Raw genomic sequence first — 22,153 nt, forward strand, 5'->3', positions numbered from 1 at the left:
TTTATACGTGTGGTTTTTACCCCTGCGTCTTTGAGTGGAACCCTGGAACTGAGGTGTCCCAAACTTACCGGGTAACATTTCCAGCTCAGGGTTCACTGGGGTCTCCACATCCTCTCCTGCCACAACCTCTATGGGGAACCTATCGGGGTTACACTCTGTCCCTACGTTGGCGGCCCCTATGGCAGGTATCCCTGACTTGGGACCTTCGGGTTCTACGCCCGGTACAACATTTACCTTGGGAGGGTTGACCCTGGTCTCCCACAGGGACCAGAACAGGGGCAAGCCTCTTCCCAACACAGCCCCATATGGAAGGGTCTTTACCACTCCCACCACATGTTTAATCTCTTAACAAGATGTAGAAAAATTAACCTCCGTGGTCGGGTACTCCTGGATTTCCCGATGGATACCCATCACATCCACTTTCTGACCTTTGGGTTTGTCCCCGGCAACAAGGGACCAATGGACCAAAGTCACCATGCTCCCCGAGTCCAGGAGGGCCTTTGTTTGGTACCTGTTTACGAATACCTGGAACAGTTGGGGTTCACTGCCGGCAGTGCCTGTAATGGCAGTACAGACTGGCAGGGCATACAAAGACATACGGCGAGTATACCCACAGTCCATGGGTTCAGACATAAGGGGGCAGTTAGCAGCCACATGTCCGGGCCCTTGGCACCGCCAGCACCTGATCACTGCGGCACAACTATACCTTGAGGCCGTTTTAGGGAAGATGGAACTTCTGTCACCTTCACTTTAGGTCACCCGCTCATCCCGGGCTTGGTCCTGGTCAGCCCCAACAGAGATTTGTGGACTTTTCCCAGGCTCCGTAGCTGGCGGAGCCTTACGTGACAGCCGAAGTGGAGCAGTGTCCTGTATAACGTCCCGAGTGGCGGTGTACCAGAGTCCTTACCAGTTGGTCGACCACAATCCTCTCTACCATCTGAAACAGGGTTAAGGTCTCAGGCTGGAGCCATTTTTTTTTACCAGCTGCAGTAAGTCATATGTCTAAGACCTGGCAGGACGAGACTCCACAAAAGACTATTGGTACACCCGCTAAGCCCGCACATAGGTACTAATCCCGAGTCGGGCAAGGATATGCATGTCAGACCAAATGAGAATCATGAGGTCAAAGGAACTGGCCAAGAGCACATTGGCCTGAATAATCTTTAAATGGAAGAAGTTTGGGACCACCAGAATTCTTCCCAGACCTGGCAGTCCAGCCAAACTGAGCAATCATGGGAGAAGAGCCTTGGTGAGAGAGGTAAAGAAGAACCCCAAGATCACTGTGGCTGAGCTCCAGAGATACAGTAGGGAGATGGGAGAAAGTTCCACAAAGTCAATTATCACTGCAGCCCTCCACCAGTTGGGCCTTTATGGCAGTGGCCTGATGGAAGCCTCTCCTCAGTGCAAGCCATATGAAAACTCATATACAGTTAGGGCCAGAAATATTTGGACAGTGACACAATTTTCGCGAGTTGGGCTCTGCATGCCACCACATTGGATTTGAAATGAAACCTCTACAACAGAATTCAAGTGCAGATTGTAACGTTTAATTTGAAGGGTTGAACAAAAATATCTGATAGAAAATGTAGGAATTGTACACATTTCTTTACAAACACTCCACATTTTAGGAGGTCAAAAGTAATTGGACAAATAAACATAACCCAAACAAAATATTTTTATTTTCAATATTTTGTTGCAAATCCTTTGGAGGCAATCACTGCCTTAAGTCTGGAACCCATGGACATCACCAAACACTGGGTTTCCTCCTTCTTAATGCTTTGCCAGGCCTTTACAGCCGCAGCCTTCAGGTCTTGCTTGTTTGTGGGTCTTTCCGTCTTAAGTCTGGATTTGAGCAAGTGAAATGCATGCTCAATTGGGTTTAGATCTGGAGATTGACTTGGCCATTGCAGAATGTTCCACTTTTTGGCACTCATGAACTCCTGGGTAGCTTTGGCTGTATGCTTGGGGTCATTGTCCATCTGTACTATGAAGCAAGTCCAATCAACTTTGCAGCATTTGGCTGAATCTGGGCTGAAAGTATATCCCGGTACACTTCAGAATTCATCCGGCTACTCTTGTCTGCTCTTATGTCATCAATAAACACAAGTGACCCAGTGCCATTGAAAGCCATGCATGCCCATGCCATCACGTTGCCTCCACCATGTTTTACAGAGGATGTGGTGTGCCTTGGATCATGTGCCGTTCCCTTTCTTCTCCAAACTTTTTTCTTCCTATCATTCTGGTACAGGTTGATCTTTGTCTCATCTGTCCATAGAATACTTTTCCAGAACTGAGCTGGCTTCTTGAGGTGTTTTTCTGGAAATTTAACTCTGGCCTGTCTATTTTTGGTATTGATGAATGGTTTGCATCTAGATGTGAACCCTTTGTATTTACTGTCATGGAGTCTTCTCTTTACTGTTGACTTAGAGACAGATACACCTACTTCACTGAGAGTGTTCTGGACTTCAGTTGATGTTGTGAACGGGTTCTTCTTCACCAAATTAAGTATGCGGCGATCATCCACCGCTGTTGTCATCCGTGGACGCCCAGGCCTTTTTGAGTTCCCAAGCTCACCAGTCAATTCCTTTTTTTTCTCAGAATGTACCCAACTGTTGATTTTGCTACTCCAAGCATGTCTGCTATCTCTCTGATGGATTTTTTCTTTTTTTTCAGCCTCAGGATGTTCTGCTTCACCTCAATTGAGAGTTCCTTTGACCGCATGTTGTCTGCTCACAGCAACAGCTTCCAAATGCAAAACCACACACCTGGAATCCACCCCTGACCTTTTAACTACTTCATTGATTACAGGTTAACGAGGGAGACGCCTTCAGAGTTAATTGCAGCCCTTAGAGTCCATTGTCCAATTACTTTTGGTCCCTTGAAAAAGAGGACGCTATGCATTACAGAGCTATGATTCCTAAACCCTTTCTCCGATTTGGATGTGGAAACTATCATATTGCAGCTGGGAGTGTGCACTTTCAGCCCATATTATATATATAATTGTATTTCTGAACATGTTTTTGTAAACAGCTAAAATAACAAAACTTGTGTCACTGTCCAAATATTTCTGGCCCTAACTGTAGAGTTTGCTAAGAAACACATGAAGGACTCCTAGACTATAAGAAACCAGATTCTCTGGTCTGATGAGCCGAAGATAGAACTTTTTGGTGATAATTCATAGCGGTATGTGTGGAGAAAACCAGACACTGCTCATCAACTGCCCAATTAAATTCCAACAGTGAAACAGTATGGTGGCAACATCATGCTATGGGGATGTTTTTCAGCTGCAGGGACAGAATGACTAGTTGTCATTGAAGGAAACATGAATGTGGCCAAGTACAGAGATATCCTGGATGAAAACCTCTTCCAGAGTGCTCTGGACCTCAGACTTGGCCAAAGGTTCACATTCCAACAAGACAATGACCCTGAGCACACAGCTAAAATAACAAAGGAGTGGCTTCAGAACAACTCTGTGACCATTCTTGGCTGGCCCAGCCAGAGCCCTGACCTAAACCCAATTGAGCACCTCTGGAGAGAAGGTAAAAAATGGCTGTCCACCAATGTTCACCATCCAACCTGAAGGAACTGGAGAGGATCTCCAAGGAAGAATAGCAGAGGATCCACAAATCCAGGTGTGAAAAACTTGTTGCATCATTCCCAAGAAGACTCATGGCTGTACTAGCTCAAAAGGTGCGTCTACTCAATACTGAGCAAAGGGTCTGAATACTTAAGACCATGTGATATTTTAGTTTTTCTTTTTTAATAAACTTGCAAAAATATTACATTTCTGTTTTTTTCCAGTCAAGATTTGGTGCATAGTGTACATGAGAAAAAATGAACTTTTTTGAATTCACCAAATGGCTCCAATGAAACAGAGTGAAAAAGTTAAAGGGTATGAATACTTTTTGTACCCACTGAAATGATCAGAAATACTAATGTGTGTGAATGAGGCCTTACTGAGCTGAGCCAAATGAACCAAAACACTAAAGAGCTGGAAAGTCTGTCATGAGCGACTTTTTATACCGTATTTTTCCCCATTTTAGTAGCTCAAAATGGGGAAATATCACCACACAAATGTAACAAAAAAACAGAATTCCTGAAAAAGGGCACATTTACTTATAGCAATGAGATTGTCTGAGCTGTGTATGTTCCAATATGCAGCTGCTGCTGCAGATAAAGTTTCTAACCACTACTCCATAGTGTCCGCATGCTGCAATTGATCACTGCTATAGTCACATGAAATATGTGGCTGTTGTTGCCATCTTGTGGTCATGTGATAGAATAGCAGTTTACTTCATGGCCAATTCTGCAAAGAAATAATAATGTTACTTATATTGTGCCAACATATTCTGCAGTACTTTACAATTAAGAGGAAACATGTACAAACAAGAGCGGAGTAGCTTAGGCCAGAAATGTTACTCTTGTCCTAATAGTTTTGCCAGTTGTCAGATGCATCTTTATTATTATTTATATAGTAATAATAATAATAATAATCTTTTTAATTAAGTTGTGTGTGTCTACAGTGAATTGGGCATATCTTACTCCAGCATGCCCATCATTAAGACTAGCATGCACAGTCTGAATAAATCGGGCCTCATGTGCTTGTCATATACATGCAATCATATTGTATGGGATCTGACTTCAGTATAAATGTACACACGTGGTCAAAATTGTTGGTACCCCTCGTTTCATAACAGAAAAACCCACAATGGTCACAGAAATAACTTGACTCTGACAAAAGTAATAATAAATAAAAGATCTCTGAAAATGAACAAATGAAAGTCAGACATTGCTTTTCAGCCATTCTTCCACAGAATAAAAAATAAATAAATCTCATGAAATTGGCCTGGACAGAAATGGTGGTACCCTTAACTTAATATTTTGTTGCACAACCTGTTGAGGCAATCACTGCAATCAAAAAATTCCTGTAATTGTCAATGAGACTTCTGTTATGTGCTTTTCTGTCCACACATTTTTAACCCCTTCATGACCAGGGGATTTTTCGTTTTTCCGTGTTCGTTTTTCGCTCCCCTCCTTCCCAGAGCCATAACTTTTTTATTTTTCCGTCAATTTGGCCATTTGAGGGCTTATTTTTTGCGGGACGAGTTGTACTTTTGAACGACATCATTGGTTTTAGCATGTCGTGTACTAGAAAACGGGAAAAAAATTCCAAGTGCGGTGAAATTGCAAAAAAAGTGCAATCCCACACTTGTTTTTTGTTTGGCTTTTTTGCTAGGTTCACTAAATGCTAAAACTGACCTGCCATTATGATTCTCCAGGTCAGTACGAGTTCATAGACACCTAACATGACTAGGTTATTTTTTATCTAAGTGGTGAAAAAAAATTCCAAACTTTGCTAAAAAAAAAAAAAAAAAGTGCGCCATTTTCCGATACTCGTAGCGTCTCCATTTTTCATGATCTGGGGTCCGTTGAGGGCTTATTTTTTGCGTGCCGAGATGACGTTTTTAATGATAGCATTTCGGTGCAGATACGTTCTTTTGATCGCCCGTTATTGCATTTTAATGCAATGTCGCGGCGACCAAAAAAACGTAATTCTGGCGTTTCAAATTTTTTTCCCGCTACGCTGTTTAGCGATCAGGTTAATAAGACTTCTGCACCTCTCGACAGGTATTTTGGCCCACTCCTCAAGAGCAAACTGCTCCAGTTGTGTTGTGTTTGAAGGTTGCCTCTTCCAGATGGCACGTGTCAGTTCTTTCCAAAGACCCTCAATAGGATTTAGGTCAGAGCCACGTCCAGGGAGGTTGGCTACAGTCCCATGGATCTTACATTTCTGAATAATATGTGCAACTGTAGTCACAGGAACATCAAGCTGCTTGGAGATGGTCTTATAACTTTTACCTTTAACATGTTTGTCTATAATTTTCCTTCTAATCTCCTGAGACAACTCTTTCCTTCTCTTCTTCTGGTCCATGTCGAGTGTGATACACACCATGTCACCAAACAGCGCAGTGAGTATCTGTAGCCCTATATACAGGCCTCACTGATTCCAAGATTGTAGACACCAGTGATGCTGGTTAGTGGACACACCTTGATTTAACATGTCCCTTTTGTCACATTATTTTCAGGGGTACCATCATTTCTGTCCAGGCCTATATCATGAGCTTTTTTTTTTTTAATTCTGTGGAATCATGGTTGAAAAGCAATGTCTGACTTTCATTTGTTCATTTTCATAGATCTTTTATTTATTATTACTTTTGTCAGATTCAAGTTATTTCTGTGACCATTGTGGGTCTTTCTGTCATTAAACAAGGGGTACCAACAGTTTTGACCACATGTGTATGCAGTTATTATTATTATACATTTTTATAGCGCCATTTCTTCCATGGCGCTTTACATGTGAAAAGGGGGCAAATATAGACAAAAACAAGTAAACATGAGCAATACAAGGCAAACAGGTACATAAGGAGGGAGGACCCTGCCCACGAGGGCTCACAGTCTGCGGGGGATGGGTGAGGATACACTAGGAGAGGGTAGAGCTGGTTGTGTAGCAGTTCAGTAGGTTGAGGATCACTGCAGGCTGTAGGATAGTTGGAAGTAGTGAGTCTTCGGGTTCTTTTTGAAGGTTTCTATGGTAGGCGAGAGTCTGATGTGTTGTGGTAGAGAGTCCCAGAGTATGGGGGAAGCACGGGAGAAGTCTTGGATGTGGTTGTGGGAAGAAGAGATGAGAGGGGAGGAGGAGATCTTGAGAGGATCGGAGGTTGCGTGTAGGTAAGTACCGGGAGACCATGTCACATGTATGGAGGGGATAGGTTGTGGATGGCTTCGTATGTCATTGTAAGGGTTTTGAACTGGAGTCTCTGGGCGATAGGAAGCCAGTGATGGGATTGGCAGAGAGGAGAGGCTGGGGAATAACGGGGAGACAGGTAGATAAGTCGGGCAGCAGAGTGTAGGATGAATTGGAGTGGTGCTAGTTAACAGGTCCCCCATTACTTTATGGGCGTTATCATTATATAGTATTATATATGTACTGTAAGAGGGAGATTTTAAGGTTAGAAGGTATTTAAGTTCCTACCGACCTTCGGATAGGTCATCAATATCAGATCAGCTCTGGATGTAGACAGCAGCCACTGATGAGACCTGAAGATCAGCTGCTATTCTTTCAGCCAGAGGTAATTCCTGCTGATCACTGGAGGAGTCAGATGTTGGACCCCTAGCAGTCAGATATTGATGACTGATCCTACAGAGAAGTCATCAATATTAGAGACTCAGTCAATCTCATTAAAGGTACGTTCCCACAGGGCTTCTCTGCTGCAGATATTCCACAGAAGGAAATCCACACTGGTAAAAAAAAAAACACTGTAGATTTTGCAGGAGGAAATGCTGTGAATTTGCCTCACACATCGTTCTATGCTTTGCAAAGGATGAAATCCACAATATAAATTGAGATGTCAATTTAACATCCGCAGTGCTGGTCAAATCACGTTTCTCAACAAATTTTGATAGAGATATTGGTATTTCTCATCCACAATGCTTCTCCGATAAGTTGTCAATCAGACATTCATTTGTTTTTTTCGTATAAAAATATTTTTTTATCATTCTGCCAGATTTTATTTTCATTTATTTTTTTATCTGTGGTCCCATTGTTATCATCAGCTTATTATCTGTTTTTCTCAGATGCAATGGCGTGCTGATCAAGTTACCTGATCACTGCAGCCAATCACCAACTGCAGCAATCCTATTGCTGGCGGAACTGTGAAATCTCTACCTGTGTCAGTGCTGACCACGAAGCGGTCTGTGTTAGGCTACGTGCACACGCTGCGGATTGGTGTGCGGATTTTTCCGCACTGTTTTTGCAAAATCCGCAGGTAAAAAGCACTGCGGATTACCCGCGAATTTACCGCAGTTTTTGTGCAGATTCCACCTGCGGTTTTAACCTGTAGATTCCTATTGAGGAGCAGGTGGAATCCGCACAAAGGCTATGTGCACACGTTGTGGATTGGGGTGCAGAATTTTCTGCACAAAATCCGCATCTCCTGGCAGAAAATGCAGGTGTGGATTTGATGTGTTTTTATGCGGATTTTGTGCGTTTTTGTTGCGGATTTTCTGCGTTTTTTACCCCTGCAGATTTCTATAATGGAAGGGGTCAGAAACACTGCAGTTCTGCACAAAAGAAGTAGCATTTTTTTTCTATTGATTTACATTGTACTGTAAATCACTTTGCAGAACTGCAGCGTTTCTACGTGTAAAAATCCGCTGGGGATCCGCACTAAATCCACATCGTGTGCACACAGCCAAAGAATTGACATGCTGCGGAAAAAACACAGCTGCATTTCTGCGCGTTTTTTTCCGCAGCATGTGCACTGCAGATTTTGTTTTCCATACGTTTACATGGTACTGTACAACGCATGGAAAACTGCTGCAGATCCGCAGCAAAATCCGCAATGTGTGCACATAGCCTGAGATTTAGGTTGGTGCCGTTACCAAGAGTACATTCACATGACTGTGAAAGTGCATTTACTGGAAGAAAATTAACTTATTTTGTCCCGGGAGCAGCCTGCTTTCAGTCATAGGGTGGTGCAGGCAACGGATACAGACATTGCTCACTATACTGTAAGCATGCCACAGCACTTTGATTGACAGCTGGCTCCGCAGTGCAGCTGTGTACAGTGAGCCGTCAATCAAAATGTTCGGGCATGCTTACAGCTGCAGCTCCCTGTATAGTGAGCAGTGACTGTAGCTGCTCCATACACACACCTATTGGATTTCCTACAGGCTCATCCTTTAATGCATTAATAGTTCCAAAAAAGCCCCCCTTCACTTGTGTCAAGCTGCTTCCCCCTGGAAACTCTATTCTCCCTCTCAGCCATTTTATGGGGTAAAACTCACACATTGTATTAAAACTTTGAATATACCCAACTCTAACAGTTATTTCGCTCCCTTGTTACTGCTAAGAGATCTTGCATGTCCCCTATCCACATTCAAAAAATCTGCAATCTCGGTTTTATACAAACTACTTTCAATTCCAGAGCTGGATTCCCTTCCTCATTTTTGCAGAGCCTGGTAAACGGAGCTAGAATTGAAATTCCCAGATGAATAGTGGGGTAGATGTTTCCATCTCTCCCATAAATCCCTCATCACAACCAAAATCCAATAGACAAATTATAAAATTGTTTCCAGGTGTATCGGGTTCCCTCGGTTCTGCATAAATGGCTTCCAAGTACCGCATTTCTAACTTGTGCTGGAGTTGCGGAGCACAAGAGGGCACAATGGCCCACACCTGGTGGTCTTGTTCAGCCCTGGTATTGTTTTGGAAGTCACCTTAGTGGTAGTCCCTAAAAAACCTGAAGCAAAAAGAAATAGCTATTAAGACATCTGCTTCAAGCAGCTAAAACAATGATCCCTGTCACTGGAAACCTTCAGACGTTCCATCTCTACAGGAATGGTTTTCGGAAAAAGCCATGGCACAATGCATGGAAATGCTGATTTCTCATTCCCAGGAGGAAAGGGTCAAAATTGGTTTAACTGGTGCACCTTTCCTAACATCCCCTCTCTACAGCTCCAACCATGGGTAATACATTTTCAGCTTCTGCCATTTGCAACTCACTTTTCTTATTACTGATACCTGGCCTCATGTCCGCCTCTCGATTTCCTCCATTATCCCCCATTTGTTCTCGTCTTCTCCCCGATGTGTCTTCACAATTACTTCTCTATCTCCCACTTTTACCCTCCTCCTTTCACGATTTACACTACTCCATAGCCATCCCCTGAGTCCTGATGTGACCCCCAGTTTACTATGTTCAACTATTGGCTACACAATGATGTCTGGGCTTTGTGACCTGTCTTGTAAGTGGTGTACTTTGGAACATAATTCCTCCTGTGGTCGCCTGTAGTTCTAAATGTTTTGAACATGTTTGTTGAATTTGTTTTCATTGGTATGTTAAAAATTTCAATAAAAATCAAATTTGAAAAAAAATCATCTGACAATAATTGAGAAAAATCGTTGATTTTCCATCCGTACTGTCATTTGCTTTGTACATCCATATGGCATCTGTTTTTATTCATCAAGTTAATAAAATGTAAAAATGTACAAAATAAGCGTTTCCTATGTTAAGGAATTGCAAATGTATCAGGAAAAATCCCTGTGAGATCAGTTTTTTTCTGACAGGGCTCAGATGAGCCTAAGGGTATGTGCACACGTTGCGGATTTTTCCGCAGAATCCGCAGGTAAAATGACCTGCATTTTACTTGCAGGTTTTCTGCGGATTTTGCCTGCGTTTTTATGCCTGCGGATTCCTATAATGCAATAGGTGTAAAATGCTGCGAATTCCGCACAAAGAATTGACATGCTGCAGAAAATAAACCGCTGCATTTATGCACTGCAGATTTGGTTTTCCATAGGTTTACATGGTACTGTACACCGCATGGAAAACTGCTGCGGATCTGTAGGGCCAAATCCGCAACGTGTGCACATAGCCTAATGGTTGTTTCAGAATAATTGAAGGGGCCGATTCATTAGGGCTTGTGCACACGTTGCTTGGTGCAACCTTGAAACCAGCAATGTGAATGAGAAACCTGAAGTGTCATGCACACGTTGAGTATTTTTTACTTTCAGATTCGGTGTAGAAAATAATCTTCAGCATGTGAATTCTGTGTGCGTTTTTGCCCTATGTTTTTCACCATTTACTTCGCTCAAATTAATCAAAAAATGTGCGTTCTTCCTGCCAAGAGCTGCAGAAATGGTGCAGAAATTTCTGCACCCATTTACTGAATGTGTGCACGGGTGAACCTATCACCCCCAAAATCGAAGATGAGCTAAGCCCACTGGCATCAGGGGCTTAACTACAGCATTCTGGAATGTTGTAGATAAGCCCCCGATGTATCCTGAAAGATGAGAAAAAGAGGTTAGATTATACTCACCCAGGGGCGGTCCCGATGCAGTCCGATGGGCGTCGCGGTCCGGGACCTCCCATGTTCATACGATGACGTCCTCTTCTTGTCACAGCTCCGGCGCAGGCGTACTTTGTCTGACCTGTTGAGGGCAGAGCAAAGTACTGCAGTGCGCAGTTGCTGGGACAGGTCAGAGAGGCCCAGCACCTGCGCACTGCAGTACTTTGCTCTGCCCTCAACAGGTCAGACAAAGTACGCCTGCGGCGTGAAGACAAGAGGACGTCATTGTAAGAACATGGGAAGCCCCGGACCGCCCCTGGGCGAGTATAATGTAACCTCTTTTTCTCATCTTCCAGGATACATCGGGGGCTTATGTACAGTATTCCAGAATGCTGTAGATAAGCCCCTGATGACGGTGAGCTTAGCTCACCTTCCATTTTGGGGGTGACAGGCTCCCTTTAAGGTGTTTTCAACAGAATTCTATAGAAAACAACTTAATGTCACAGTATTTTATGCAACAAGGAAATTGCGCAAAACTATTGTGACTTTTTTGGTATTCGCACAATTTCCGGCCAGTTACACCAATATGGCGGGGGATGGGCAGAATGGGGCTATGCGACCTGTGTGGCACAACTTTCCCCAGGAATGCCCTCCGCCCCTGACCACTGGAGTCTCCTATAGTGCTGTGCTGCCATCACAGGGACATTCCCTCACTCATCCTGCCCACCCAGTCGGCCATAGTCACTACTCCAGTCACTCCTCCTATGCTGACACGCGTGTACATTGGTGACTGCTTATCACGAGTGGAATTATTATACACATCTGATTCCATCCTTGCATTTAATATTCAGTGGGCGCCATTGTTACAATACAATCCATCTTCACCATCCGCTCTATCAGCCCAACCAGGGCCGCATCCCAGTAGCAACTCTTTCTCCAACCCTCCTGCCCCGGTCTAGTTCTCTAGCATATTTATAAGTGCGCATGCGCCGGATCGTGCAGCACAGCATCTAGGCATGAGTACTGTCGGCAGAATAGAGGCCACGTGACAGGACTTCCGCTCACGTGATCTTTCGCGTGTTAGCTCCTCCACTGAAGTGATGTCGCGTCTGGATGACGTACTCCGTGATGCGTCCGGTCTGCGCGCACATCCGGGCATGCGCTGAACAAGGTTGGGTCGCTATTTATTTTCCATGCTTTAGCACAGCGGTGCGCTGCTTCCCTCCTTCCTCCATGTTGGCTGCTTACGCGCTTTCAGTATATACCCAGCTATAACGCTTTTACAGTCTGTTATGTGCTTTTCTGTCCACACATTTTTAACCCCTTCATGACCAGGGGATTTTTCGTTTTTCCGTGTTCGTTTTTCGCTCCCCTCCTTCCCAGAGCCATAACTTTTTTATTTTTCCGTCAATTTGGCCATGTGAGGGCTTATTTTTTGCGGGACGAGTTGTACTTTTGAACGACATCATTGGTTTTAGCATGTCGTGTACTAGAAAACGGGAAAAAAATTCCAAGTGCGGTGAAATTGCAAAAAAAGTGCAATCCCACACTTGTTTTTTGTTTGGCTTTTTTGCTAGGTTCACTAAATGCTAAAACTGACCTGCCATTATGAATCTCCAGGTCAGTACGAGTTCATAGACACCTAACATCACTAGGTTATTTTTTATCTAAGTGGTGAAAAAAAATTCCAAACTTTGCTAAAAAAAAAAAAAAGTGCGCCATTTTCCGATACTCGTAGCATCTCCATTTTTCATGATCTGGGGTCCGTTGAGGGCTTATTTTTTGCGTGCCGAGATGACGTTTTTAATGATAGCATTTCGGTGCAGATACGTTCTTTTGATCGCCCGTTATTGCATTTTAATGCAATGTCGCGGCGACCAAAAAAACGTAATTCTGGCGTTTCGAATTTTTTTCCCGCTACGCTGTTTAGCGATCAGGTTAATACTTTTTTTTAATTGATAGATCGGGCGATTCTGAGCGCGGCGATACCAAATATGCGTAGATTTGATATTTTTTTTATTGATTTATTTTGATTGGGGCGAAAGGGGGGTGATTTAAACTTTTATGTTTTTTTTATTTTTTTCACATTTTTTTAAACTTTTTTTTTTCACTTTTGCCATGCTTCAATAGCCTCCATGGGAGGCTAGAAGCTGGCACAACTCGATCGGCTCTGCTACATAGCAGCGATCTGCTGATCGCTGCTATGTAGCAGAAATGGAGGTGTGCTGTGAGCGCCGACCACAGGGTGGCGCTCACAGCCACCGGTCATCAGTAACCATAGAGGTCTCTAGGACCTCTATGGTTACAATATACAAGCATCGCCGACCCCCGATCATGTGATGGGGTCGGCGATGACGTCATTTCCGGCCGCCCGGCCGGAAGCGGTAGTTAAATGCCGCTGTCTGCGTTTGACAGCGGCATTTAACTAGTTAATAGGTGCGGGCAGATCGCGATTCTGCCTGCGCCTATTACGGGCACATGTCAGCTGTTCAAAACAGCTGACATGTCCCGGCTTTGGTGCGGGCTCACCGCGGAGCCCTGCATCAAAGCAGGGGAGCCGGCATCGGACGGTATAGTACGTCCGATGCCGGTAAGGGGTTAATACTGTCTAAAGCAACATTTAAGACATTAAAGGGGTTGTGCCAAGTTTGGACCCGATCCCCAGTCCACACAATAAGGGATACCTTCGTGATCACTGGGGACCGACTGCTGGAATCCCACTGATCCTGAGAACAGGGGTCTTAGTGGTGGTCGATCATGCGCACTGCTGCTCCATGCATACTACATACTGGGCCCCAGTCATCACAAAGTTATCCCCTAACCATGGAATCTAAATCTGATATACCCCCTTAATCTGAGCCTTAAAGGGGTTGTCCAGGCTTGTGGATAAAGTCTGCAGTCACTTTGTGAATCCTTCAATAGTGAGCTCTGCGTACTGTCAAGGCTAGTGAATGGAGCCGGCAGTCATGTGACTTCAAATACTTGATTTGTATACATGCAGTCACATGACTAGACGTGTGTGGTCCCTCTCAATAAAAGTGAATTGATCACAGTCAAACACATATAGGTAGAATGTGGCAGGACGTTTGCAAATCGCATCTTTGCAGTCACATGACTCCCCCGAACCAGAGAATCCCGACAGTGCGCACTGTGCACGCTGTGAGGATTAGAGTGATCGCAGACTTTATCCACAATCCTGGACAAACCCTGGGGAAATATTCTGCAAGCAGTGCAATGTGCTTAATCCTACTGGTAATGTACACACTGCTAGGATTTGGCACTGAGCGGTCATCAGCGGCTGCAGGTATGCGATTTGCAGTCATATAACCACTGGTGCCACCCAGATATTCTTAATGTTGTACACTCTTGGGATTTGGTAAGCTGCAGCACTTGTAAAAATCTTCCCCAGACTGGACAGTCCCTTTAATTTATGTCTAACTCCTTTATGTGGACTGTAGAACATAATATTGCCTGTCGTTACTCTGTCACAGATGGATCTGGAGCTGAGGTTATTGCCTGTGAATCATGAAGATCACGGAACCCAAAGATGCAGATTAGGACCCAAAGCAATGTCTGCTCTGGGACTTAAAATCGGATCCCCTCTTCTGATATCTCTACCCAGGGGCGGCTGCCTGTGTACTGCCTGGCCGACAAGAGATCTCTCTGATGGCTTCCTACAAGCGGATCTCATGTGCTCCACGTCACCTACACCTGTGGTGGAGTACAGGGATCCTTTGTCTCTAAATCACATAAAAAGACTCAATTCTGTCAAGTTAAAAAAAGTGACTGTAAAAACGGTATTGAAAAATGTAAAAGAGAAACTTTGCCTCTCTGGGCCTGGTCTCCTAGAGGTTGTCAAAGACGTGCTAAGAAATGTGTACGTCTTACCTGCATACGTGGTGACAGTCCCAGGAGCTTCCCCCATCGTGAATGTGGAAATATTAGACATGGACCCAGTAACAGAAGGAGCCGGATTAATAACGGCAAAGACAAGTGTGCATGTGAAAGAGACGACCACCCCGGAGTGGTACAAGACCAGAGCAGACAATAGCCCCCAATATCAGGTGGCTGGAATGGACGATGTGTGCACGGCACTGAAAGAGATTCTTAGCTTGCCTTTCCTTTACCCTGAGACCATAACTAAATTAGGGATTTCTTGTCCAAAAGGCGTCCTCTTGGTGGGGCCGTCTGGCGTTGGTAAAACGCTCCTGGTGAAAGCGGTTGCCACACAGGTCGGTGCTCATCTTATTAGCCTGAGTGGGCCGGTTATTCATGGATCAAGACCTGGAGAAGCTGAGGAGAATTTACGGAAGATTTTTGAAAATGCCAGAAATGTTTCTCGTGGTGGCCCTTGTATCCTCTTTATCGATGAGATTGATTCTCTGTGCCCTAAACGAGGGCACTCTGGTAACGCCCCTGAAAACCGGATTGTCGCCCAACTTTTGACACTCATGGATGGGATCCACAGTGACAACAAGATGGTTATTGTCGCTGCAACAAACCAGCCAGATGTGATAGACTCGGCTCTCCGGCGGCCTGGGCGGTTTGATAGAGAGGTAAACATCGCTTGCACACATCACCGTATTACTAATTGTTTATTCCATGTAACATAGGTGCCGGTAACCAGTTTATTTGGACTAGTTTCCATAACTATATTTGCCTTGCTGCCAGGGGTTACACCTGGGCATTTCCACACACCAAAATTAACGTAAAAAATGGCGCAAATGGAAAGATGAAATTGGTGTAAACAAAAAAGGCACAAATTTTCAAAAAGACTTTGGGGGAAAAGAAGAGGATTGCAATAATGAATATGGCACATAGTGTATAAAGGAAATAATAAAGAGGAAACCAGCCAGTACAGCAGTCTGATTGTATGCGGCTAGTTGGTTGTATGCAGATAGTTGACTGTACACAGGTAGCTGGTTATACGCAGGTAAGGACCTCCGCAAACTGTTTTGGACAAATGTTGGTAGGCTGAAGCATTATGATTTTTCTTTACTAAAACTAAGGGACAAAGGAAATCAACCCTATAACATGACCCCTCCTCATCCATCTTTACAGTCGGCACAATGCAGTTAGTAGCTTTCCTTGGCATTTGCCAACCCCAGACTCACCCATCACGCCACAGGACACATTCCACTTCTCCTGAGTCCAGTGGTGATGAGTTTACACCACTTTGCCCTATGCTTGGCAATTGTGCTTGGTGATGTAAGGCTTGTATGCGGCTGCTTAGCCATGGGAATGAAACCTCCAGCATAGTTTTTATGCTGATGTAAATACCAAAGTAGGTTTGGATTCTGCACTCAGTGAGTCTGCAGAATGCTGGTAACCTTTATACAATATGCCCCTCAGCATTTGACAACGCTGCATCGTAACTTCACGTGGTCTCCACTTTGTGGCTGAGTTATGTGGTTTTTAAACGCTTCCACTTTTTAGTAATGTCTCTTATAGATAATTTTGGAATATTTAGGAGGCAAGAAATGTTATGATCTGACTTGTTACACCGGTGACTTCCTATTACAAGACCACGCTGGTTCTCTCACAAATGTTAGTAAATGCAGACAGCATGGCGACAGGCTGGATTGTATACACCTGTGGGACTGAATGCAATTATTAAGACTTGTGTCCCAATACTTGTGTCCATATATTGTATATAACTTCGATTTGTTGCTGTCCTGGAATTGCTAAGTAATACAAAGTGCATGCATTATCCCATCCAGATTATTATTGGGACCCCCACAATAAGCCAAAGAAGATCCATTTTGAAAGTACTTACGGCACAGATCCCTGTACACAGTGACATGGACCTGGATGCCTTGGCTGATATGACTGTTGGTTACGTAGGAGCTGATCTGACCGCTCTCTGCAGAGATGCTGCCATGCAAGTGGTGCTCCAGGCCAATCAGGTAAGAAGCACATCATCTCTATAATGGGAGGTTTAGCCATTAGATTGAGCACCCTCGATATTTCCAAAAGAAAACATCTTGTGGGTTTGACCTCTGAGGACTGATGACATGACTGTATGTTCCTATCACTGTGTCTGTACATGCAGCTCTCAGGACAGTATGCATATATAGAGAAGGGCCTGCTCTGAGGTTGATGTGTAGACCATAAACATAAGATACGGGACTGCCGGCCCAACTCTTGTTCAGAGAAGATCTCCTGCTCAGTTTTCAGAATTAGATCAATCCACGTTGAGCGCCCGACCACAAGAGGTAGTAATAGCAGACACTAGAACAGTCTTTAAAAAAGGCTGGACGATTTCCTCAATACACATAACATTGGGGGTTATAGATAATTTAATAACAGAATGTATAATTGGTGGAGTAAGGTTGAACTTGATGGACCTGGGTCTTTTTCCAACCTATGTAATTATGTTGCAGTGGAGCCGCAGCAGGGTTTCTAGTTTTAAAGAACAAACTTCGCCTTACTCGCCCTCCCTGGGTCTCCGCTGCTGCTCCTGGTGTCTGTTATTGTGTGCAGCCAGTAAATGAGCTCTGCTTCTGAGGGGCTGCAGCTTCTGAGGGGCTGCAGCTGCTGAGCTCAGTCATTGACGGCAGCGCTGTTTGATGTGGCATTGGCACAGCAGACAATAGCAGACACCAGGAGCAGCGACAGAGATTTTGTGCTTTACTCACCCTCTCTCGGGACAGCATTGTTTTGTTTTTTGCTTCTTTTTCTAAAACAAACTACCTAGGAAGAAGTAAAGTATCTTCATTAGGCCTCTTTCACACTTCAGTCTTTTGGCGTCAGTCTAAAACCGCCATTTTCCTCAAATAGCGGATCCGCCATTTTTTGGGGGCGGATCCGCTATTTTCCCATAGACATACATTAGTGACGGATTGTGGCTGATGGTCGTCTGTTCCATCCGCCATGTGACGGATCCGTCGAGATTTGGCGGACGTCATCTAGACATTGACGGACATTATAACGTTTTTTTGTCTACGCCGAAATGGCGGTTCGTGACGGATCCGTCACATCCGCCATTCTATGGAATGGCCGCCTATGGGCGGCGGATCCGTCGCCCCAATCCGCTTTTCCAATTGCGTATGCTCCAAAAAGTAGATACTTTTCCCTGACAACCCCCAAGTAACGGATCCGTCAAAAAAACGGATCCGTTAGAACCGTTTTCTCAACAATTGTGACGGATCCGTCGATCCGTCACTATGTCGGAGCAGACTGACGCCAAACAACTGAAGTGTGAAAGAAGCCTTAGAGAAGAGGGGATACGCGGCTGCTAGGCCAACCTCCTGTACTGCGGATTGATGCATTTCATGTGCTTTCCTTGTCATTTTCACGGTATTGTTTTGTTCAGATATTTCCATCAGAGGTATATACCGTATTTTTCGCTTTGTAAGACGCTCCGGATTATAAGACGCACCCCAAATTTTGAGGAGAAAAATAGGAAAAAACTATTTTTTAATAAATTGGTGGGGCGTCTTATAATCCATGCGTCTTATTACTTACCGGGGGTTGTGGTTGTGGTGGATCAGGGTCCCAGGCTCGTTGCCGGAGGCAGGAGTGGAGCATTGCTGCAGGCTGGGATGAGGGGGTCTGCAGGGGGCTCCTGTGCTGCAGGGGGGCTCCTGTGCTGCAGGCTGGGATGAGGGGTCTGCAGGGGGCTCCTTTGCTGCAGGCTGGGATGAGGGGTCTGCAGGGGGCTCCTTTGCTGCAGGCTGGGATGAGGGGTCTGCAGGGGGCTCCTGTGCTGTAGGGCTGTCTCCGGTGCTGCGGGGGGCTCTGGCGACATTTTGTGAAAGACCAGAGCCCCCCGGCAGTTCTTCCATGCGTTCCAGTATGACTAATTCCGGGAAAATGGCCGCCGGAATCTCGAGAGATGAGATCTCAGCGCTGAAATCTCATCTCCCGAGATTCCGGCGGCCATTTTCCCGGAGTCAGTCATACTGGAACTAACTCCGGGAAAATGGCCGCCGGAATCTCGAGAGATGAGATCTCAGCGCTGAAATCTCATCTCCCGAGATTCCGGCGGCCATTTTCCCGGAATTAGTCATACTGGAACGCATGGAAGAACTGCCGGGGGGCTCTGGTCTTTCACAATATGTCGCCAGAGCCCCCCGCAGCACCGGAGCCTTCAGCATCACCCGGGGCAGCAGCGGACAACCCCGGCAGTGGCGGCGGACGACAGCGGCGGCAGGCGGTAGCGGCGGCGGACACCCCCTCCTCCCAGCCTGTAATGGTAAGCGGTATATCCGCTTTGTTAGACGCACCCACATTTCCCCCCCAAATTTGGGGGAAATAAAGTGCGTCTTACAAAGCGGAAAATACGGTACATCTTTAAATTTAGTTTCAGAGCTTATGTGTGACCACTGCTCTATTAAAACTTTGCCTGACTGCTCTAAGTGATTTGGGGGGTCTCAGTGATGACACATTCCGTGGATGAGAAATAATTGGGTGGCCTTTAATGTTTATTCTAATGGGACAACCCATTTAAGGTTTAGAAGAAGAAAAATGGGATTCCCGATACCTGTAAAAAAGGAAAAGGTGTGAGATTCTGTCGTTTTGTGTCTCCAGTTCTGAGGCAGTCCATGATTGCAGGTCACCAACTAATGCTTTCATTCTTATCCTGTGCAGAATGTATATTATTCCTAGATCTGATTAGAAAACCAGAGCAGTCATGTCTCCTAGTGTGCCCTGCGCATGAACAAGAGAATGGGAGCAGTGATACTGAGCTACTGCCCATGTGTGACCACTGGCACTAGATATGAGGTGGGCTTGTGAGAAATAAATAAAAAAACAGGTCTCTATAACAAGTATGTAACAGCAATAACGAGATACTGGAGCAGTTTTGTTAATGATTCCACATGAAAAATTGTGTGATCTAGCATAGTAAGCTAATATGTATTTGTAGAATCTTCCCCAAATGATACCCGGTTTTCTCCAGAATAAATGATCTGTCTCCAGAAAGGTGCTGTCTGCATCATCCGTGTGATGAATAATGGGGTGCCTAAATATTGGTGCCCTGTATGTGAAATGGTTGTATCCAGAAGTAAAGCTGCATCGCTAATTGTGCCCTGCGCTCTTTCTCCAGGATGGTCAAGTCAACCAAGTAAGAAGAGAACATTTTTTTGAAGCCTTCAAAAAGATCCGACCTAGTGCAGCGCGAAGTGCTCTTGGACAGGTGGACTTGAAACCGGTGTCCTGGGACCAAATTGGTGGCCTAGAAGATGTTAAACTTTTATTACAACAGGTAGAAAGCTCATTTCTCAGATTTGTTTTTCTTTCTTGAGCAATGTATTTCTACATTTTAAAATCTGATTGAAGTGTTTTACATTAGATCTTTTAATCAAGTCAGGAACGGGTAACATTATGGACTTACTGTAAAGTCGTTGTCCAACTCCAGAAAACTTTTCTCTATAGGCCAAGTTCAATGTAAAACAACCAACTACTTTACTTGCGCTCCCCTGGGTCCAGAGTTGTGTCTCTGCTGCTGACCTGGTCTCTGTTGTTTGGCAGCAGCGGTGTCACCATGTTGACAGTGCTGCAGCCAATCACTGAGCTCAGCAGCTTGTGCCCTCTACCTCGGCAGAGATTTGCTACAGTGCTATTGATTTGATATCACCATTGCAGCCAGTCACTAGAAGCCGGACCCATGGTGGAGATAGAACGCTGGGCCTGGGAAGGGTAAGCAAAGCTCAGTTTGTTACTTTACAATGAATTGAGCCTGTGGAGAAAAGTTTTCTGACAAGAGACAACCCCTTTATAAACCATAGTATTGAAAAGTGCATGAATGTGGCATGACAGATTTGCTGGACATATTAGCCTTTTCTTCTTATTTTTAAACCCCCTGATGGCTGGCAAACTTATCTACATACTTTGCCCCATACAATGTTGTGGGTTGATACATTTGACATATTTGCTGATTACTCAAAACTGTTGTACAAGGTATAAACAGTATTTAAAAAGACTTAATAAATTGTAAATTGCTTAGTAAATCATTAAAGGGAATCTGTCAGAAGGTTTTGCTATGTAATCTGAGAGCACCATGATGTATGGGTAGATAATATGATTACAGTGATATGTAACTTACTAGGCTGTTTGCTGTTTCAATGCAATCAGCATTTTATAAGCAGGAGATTATCATTACAGGTCTAGATGTCTTGTGCCAAAACCGTCCCCACCACTGATTAGCAGCTTTCCGTCAACACATTGCACACAGAAAGCTAATCAGAGGTATGGGTGGGGCTATGCCGGGCTCAACTTCTGAGCCCTTCTAAATCTGCTGCGGAAAAAACTGTGATTCTATCACAAACTAAGTGATACATTGCTGGAATTAGGGTCTCTGTCCCTACATCATGTTGCTCTCATGTCATGTAGCAAAAACCTGCTAACAGATTCCCTTTAAGTGTTGGATTGATATAGCAAGTCAAAACTGGAAATTCCAAGTATATTGGAGAGAGGTCCCTATTATAGTAGAACGTCACATTTAAAGGATTGCTAGACCCTTCCACTATCTGCAGAGCTTGTTTGTAGGAACACTCATTCTCAATAATGGGGTTCACAAATTGAGCCAGTGATGGATATTCACAATTTGCAGAGGGTTTTAGAGAAAGGAGACTGGGGAATTGTGAGAGCAGTATCGGAAAGTTCCCAAGCTTCTTCTGTAGGGGTTATGTCAGCAAGGTTTCTTCTGATGCCCTAATTACTATAGGAGGTAGGTTTACCTATTCCTTTTCCATATGATCCAGTGTCCTGACACTATTTGCTCAGCATTCACTATGTGACTAGCCAACCTGTCACCACCTGATCACATGCCAGTCATTAGTGGCATCACAGCAGTATGGCATGTGACCTCTGTGACTACTGACTGGTTGCAGTGGTCACATGCTGACACGTTTGACAGATGAAATACTATTCTTTATATTATGCACCCACACAGTCATATAATATATGAGGTCTTACCTGTGCAGTTAGGAATTAATGTGTTAATCCAAGTCATTCTTCACTTCTAGAGCATTGAATGGCCCATGAAGTATCCTGATACTTTCATGAGGATGGGATTAACCCTACCCAAAGGAGTCCTACTGTACGGGCCTCCAGGATGTGCAAAAACCACCCTGGTGAAAGCTGTGGCCACCAGCTGCCATTGCTCTTTCTTCTCTGTTAGCGGTGCTGATCTTTTCTCCCCTTATGTGGGCGACTCCGAGAAGTCGTTAGCACAGGTAAGAACATTACATCTAGAATAACGGGTTGAAGATTTGCCTTTTATCTCTTAAGATAATCACATTGACAGATGTGCATGCATTTTGTAGGATGTCCCTCTGACGTGCACCTTGGTTCTCATTAC

General features: G+C 44.5%; 1 protein-coding gene across 3 annotated transcripts in view; it reads left to right on the plus strand.

The window, feature by feature from the left end:
* Positions 1-5,206: 5,206 nt before the first annotated feature.
* AFG2B (AFG2 AAA ATPase homolog B) overlaps positions 5,207-22,153 on the plus strand; it is a 33,054-nt gene continuing 16,107 nt past the window's right edge. Inside the window, exons 1-5 of one of the 3 annotated variants that reach the window (XM_069766055.1) lie at positions 5,207-5,279; positions 14,340-15,404; positions 16,569-16,754; positions 19,898-20,056; positions 21,819-22,028. In XM_069766055.1, coding sequence (XP_069622156.1) covers positions 5,268-5,279; positions 14,340-15,404; positions 16,569-16,754; positions 19,898-20,056; positions 21,819-22,028 — 1,632 coding nt within the window. In that variant the 5' untranslated portion in view covers positions 5,207-5,267. Of the gene's footprint in view, positions 5,280-11,930; positions 12,469-14,339; positions 15,405-16,568; positions 16,755-19,897; positions 20,057-21,818; positions 22,029-22,153 lie in introns of those variants that run through there. The other 2 variants (XM_069766056.1, XM_069766054.1) reach the window with 2 other exon arrangements.

The sequence above is a fragment of the Ranitomeya imitator genome, chromosome 4 (genome assembly GCF_032444005.1).
Source record: "Ranitomeya imitator isolate aRanImi1 chromosome 4, aRanImi1.pri, whole genome shotgun sequence".
Lineage (NCBI taxonomy): Eukaryota > Metazoa > Chordata > Amphibia > Anura > Dendrobatidae > Ranitomeya > Ranitomeya imitator.